At 40.3% G+C, this 4868-nt stretch overlaps 1 protein-coding gene across 1 annotated transcript; it reads left to right on the top strand.

The window, feature by feature from the left end:
- Positions 1 to 1149: 1149 nt before the first annotated feature.
- Positions 1150 to 2853, top strand: LOC107749082 (myogenic factor 6-like). The gene is made up of 3 exons (XM_016564130.1): positions 1150 to 1684; positions 1844 to 1937; positions 2563 to 2853. The coding sequence occupies exons 1-3, from the start codon at positions 1175 to 1177 to the stop codon at positions 2676 to 2678; spliced, it is 720 nt and encodes a 239-aa protein (XP_016419616.1). The 5' UTR covers positions 1150 to 1174; the 3' UTR covers positions 2679 to 2853.
- The last annotated feature ends 2015 nt before the right edge of the window (positions 2854 to 4868 follow it).

Below are 4868 nucleotides of genomic sequence, written 5' to 3'. Positions count from 1 at the left end.
AAGTGTCCCCTTTATTTTTCACTCGGACTCCACGTGGTCCTCCTGAAGGCCTATTGAAATGAGTCTGAAGCCCTGCAACAACTAAGCGCTGGATAGAATTTCACATTCTATATTTAAGTCCCCTGACTTGTGTCACAGGGCTATTTAAATGCCAACAGTCGTACTGTCAAAACAGCCTACATCAACATGATGGACCTGTTTGAGACCAACACTTATTTTTTCAACGATTTACGTTATCTCGAGGCGGACCATGGGACCTTGGATATGCCTGGAGTGTCCCCACTCTATGAGGGGAACGACAGCCCTCTGTCTCCGGGACAGGATCCGGTCCCGTCTGAGACAGGGTGCGAGAGCAGCGGGGAGGAACACGTCCTCGCGCCGCCGGGGCTCCAGCCTCACTGCGAGGGGCAGTGTCTTATGTGGGCTTGTAAGATCTGTAAAAGAAAATCCGCGCCGATCGACCGGCGAAAGGCCGCCACTCTGAGAGAAAGAAGGCGGCTTAAAAAGATCAACGAAGCGTTTGACGCGTTAAAGAAAAAGACGGTGCCCAATAGATAGATAGATAGATAGATAGACAGACAGACAGACAGACAGACAGATAGATAGATAGATAGATAGATAGACAGACAGACAGACAGACAGACAGATAGATAGATAGATAGATAAAGCAAATAAACTGTTGAACACATATACCATTATTACCCAGGAAAAACGATTCAGTTCATCGGACACATGCTGACAAAAGTGATGCATGCTGTCACATAATATAAAATATTTTATCGCAATGGAAACCTAAAATTTTTGTCACTGGACGTTTGACTCAACTATTTTGTATTTGCAGACATATAGACCGTTGTCCCTATATGACAACTAGCACCGGTGTCCCCTAGCCATTTCTAGAACTACCTGTATGTATAAACTACTTGTGGGTATTATAATAAGTAGTTATAGCAACATATACATTGTGTAACATGTACTCATTAATGTAAAGTGTCCCCTTTATTTTTCACTCGGACTCCACGTGGTCCTCCTGAAGGCCTATTGAAATGAGTCTGAAGCCCTGCAACAACTAAGCGCTGGATAGAATTTCACATTCTATATTTAAGTCCCCTGACTTGTGTCACAGGGCTATTTAAATGCCAACAGTCTTACTGTCAAAACAGCCTACAACAACATGATGGACCTGTTTGAGACCAACACTTATTTTTTCAACGATTTACGTTATCTCGAGGCGGACCATGGGACCTTGGATATGCCTGGAGTGTCCCCACTCTATGAGGGGAACGACAGCCCTCTGTCTCCGGGACAGGATCCGGTCCCGTCTGAGACAGGGTGCGAGAGCAGCGGGGAGGAACACGTCCTCGCGCCGCCGGGGCTCCAGCCTCACTGCGAGGGGCAGTGTCTTATGTGGGCTTGTAAGATCTGTAAAAGAAAATCCGCGCCGACCGACCGGCGAAAGGCCGCCACTCTGAGAGAAAGAAGGCGGCTTAAAAAGATCAACGATGCGTTTGACGCGTTAAAGAAAAAGACGGTGCCCAATCCGAACCAGAGGCTGCCCAAAGTGGAGATTTTACGCTGCGCAATAAACTACATCGAGAAACTGCAGGACCTGTTGCATACGCTGGATGAGCAAGAACAGAGCTCTGACAGTGACCCTTACACATACAACGCGAAAGAAAACCATGTAAGAACATATCCGAGCCAAAAACCGATCCATGCGCTCTGACAGCAGCTGGATCCACGTGGTGACACATGTCTTACTGCAACTAATGATTATTGATATTATGTGCTCAAATTCAAATAAGAGCAGTATTAATGCTTTCCATCATGATTGCCTGTTCAGGTGGCTCCCAATGAGTATCACTGGAAAAAGACCTGCCAGAACTGGCAAGGGATTCCAGATCATTCCAACTCCCAGATGGCCGGTCACCCAGAAGGTTGGTACAGAGAAACAAAGTTTTAGGTTTTAACATAGAGACACATTAAGGCTTTTAATCATTAAGGTCTGTAGATGCTTACTGTTAATGTTTCATGCGTTCGAGATGTGCGTAATGGTCTGCGCGTAGTTGCCTGTGTGCTTTTACTTCAGCGTAATTTTGCATGATTGTGCCTTACAGAGCCAAAACGCAGCTACTACACTATGATCTGCCCAGTGAAAAGCTCGTGTTGGCTTAACCTTGAAAACTGCTATTAAATAATCCAATTTGAATCAGAAACTATAACTGCAGTGTCTATGATTTCCAGATTTCTCATTTCCAGTGTCGGTGTAGTATGTTTGACTGAAATTATAGGGCAGAATTGTCTGTGCATAGTTATATTTGTGTATTTCCTTTTGCATACTTGACTTTTCGTAAGTGTCTGCGTTTAATTCTCTGTGCGACATTTTCCGTACATAATTCATTGTGTGTAACTGCCATTTGTGTGTCCCGTAAATCTCGCTGCATGCGTAAATTTTATTGCGTAGGCCTAAGTCTCTGTGCACAATTCCATGTAATTCCCCACGTGTGTTTCTTGATGCAAACTGATCCATGCGAACTTATCTGTGCGCGATGTGTGTTCCAGAAGCCGCAGTGGAGTCTTCAACGTCCAGCAGCCTTCGTCGCCTCTCCTCGATTGTTGACAGCATTTCCGCTGAAGAGACGAAAGCTCGCTGTCCGAACCAGATCTCAGAAAAGTGAAGCTCTAGCAACCACCTCATATTTCCTACGTATATTTATTTCCATGAGCTAGTGTGAATGTTCTAAATGTAATAGGCAACACTTTGCAATAACGTTTGTTAAGAAGTCATTAACAATCATGCTTAAATAATGCATAACAGATCATGTTCAATTTAACAAATTAATATATATGAAAATATATGTTCATAACAACATTTCTATATATTTATAGCATTTCTTGGCTTTCTAACTGTAACTATGTGATCTGTTAAGCATTGTATTATTAAATAATGTATTTATTACATTGCAAATATCATTATGAAGTGTTCCAATGTGATATTTAGATTTTTTTCTTTCATAAATGACCATTCAGTGTAGTTGTTGCAGGTAATTCCAGGTTAATTTCAGGGTCATTAATATCAGCAAAATTATTCCTGTCAATTTATGTAGTCTTCCTAAAATGTACATATTTTGTAATATATTGCTGTTACTTAAATTCTTTTATAAATTAGCAAGAAAAATAGAGCACTTGATCACTACCGGATATCTTTCCAACATTAAACATTAAAAATGTCAAAGATGTACTCTGTATTTTTATTTACTTTTTATTTTATTTTTATTCCGTTTATTTTAACATTTGAATTGTCATTTATTTGTTTTGACCATTTTTATTATTTTAAGATTTTGAAGGATTTTACTGGTGATTTTAAGGTTTTGATATGCTTGCATCTTGTGATGTCAAAATATACCCGCCTATTGTCTCATAAAATGTAATAATGGCATTAAACAATGAATACATTCAACCTTGTTAAGGTTTAAATTAATTTAGCATCTATGTAAAATCATCATACTCGTTCCGTTGAATCTATTTGAGTTGTAACATTAACCTAAAGGTCCCAAGCTGAAGGTAACAGGCATGTATGGCTCGCAAGGATGGCCAGCCACCAAATGTCCTCATTAAACCCATTGAATTAAGAGCCCTCTGTATTCCACCACCAGCCTTGACCAGTCAAGCCAGCAGCTCTCCCAGATTTACGAGTATTAAGGGAGTGTAAAGTATGACTGGCCCTGAAATAGACCTGGCCTTGCCTGTTAGTTCCAGCTGGCAGGGTAGGACTCAGGATTGGCTGCAATGAAACCTGCCGTATCTGTCTCATGATCACAAGTAGAAGGTTGGTCAGGGGAAAATATTGCAAAGCTGTAAGCAACATGACAGCTATCATAATGTTACAGGCTGAGGGTTTTCCCCTTGAATGAAGCGTTGGGTTGCATCGCATTTAGTGGTCAGGTTTAATTTGCGAGTGTGAATGCGTGTGAGCTTGGCAATTATCCATCGGTAGAGCTGATTTGTTGGTGTTCCCAAGTTCCTCTGCAGCATTTCCATCTTGCACAGCGTGCTGTCTGTCAGTACCGGCTCTCTGATCTTTCCATGTAACACACTACCACCTTTGACCTCATCACAGACACAAGTTAACTTACGTACTCAAACTCTCAAATGACTCGGAATGAGCAGTGACCTGCACAGCACACATCTGCATGGGAAACAAGGCTGTAAGGGGGAAATTCATATTTCATGAAATCCTCCAGAAATAAGAAAAAAATGCAATTTTATTATGTTAGCATTTTTAATAAAATGTGATTATATATGTAAAACGCAATAACATACTGTATATATTCTTGTCTTTTTCACAATGTCTTTTATTTTGCTTTGAATACTATGTCGATTAAAAGCTCACCATAAAACTAGAGCCTATTGGCCTGAAGTGTGATTGTTTATTTGACGTGTAACGTGATTGGTGGATGCTATACCATTTGACTTTCCTATTGGTTAATTGTAAATTTGAATTTGTAATGTTTGTATTCAAGCCTTTTGCACTTGCAATCATTTAGCCCTGATGAAGGCATGTGTGCCGAAAAGCATTGGCGAAATAAACAGTATTCTTTTTTTTCTGTTCCACTTTCTGATTATTTTGACTTCTCTATTTCAAAACTGCTGCTGGTACTCAGACTCAGAATTAACATGAAATATTTAATATGTAAATATAAAAACAAAATGTTAAAAACGCTGTTAAAAATGTACGATTTCTAAATGTTTTTGAAAGAAGAAGACGAAAACTCACTTGGAGTAATTGTCTGATAAGTTATATGGTATTAAGAGCAGGGCACTTCAAAGAGATTCATAGCTCTTCTCTTAGTGAGCTAGACTGTAAC

This window comes from Sinocyclocheilus rhinocerous, unplaced genomic scaffold (genome assembly GCF_001515625.1).
Source record: "Sinocyclocheilus rhinocerous isolate Xijiao unplaced genomic scaffold, SAMN03320098_v1.1 scaffold1642, whole genome shotgun sequence".
Lineage (NCBI taxonomy): Eukaryota > Metazoa > Chordata > Actinopteri > Cypriniformes > Cyprinidae > Sinocyclocheilus > Sinocyclocheilus rhinocerous.
This window is presented reverse-complemented; position numbering and strand designations above follow the sequence as displayed.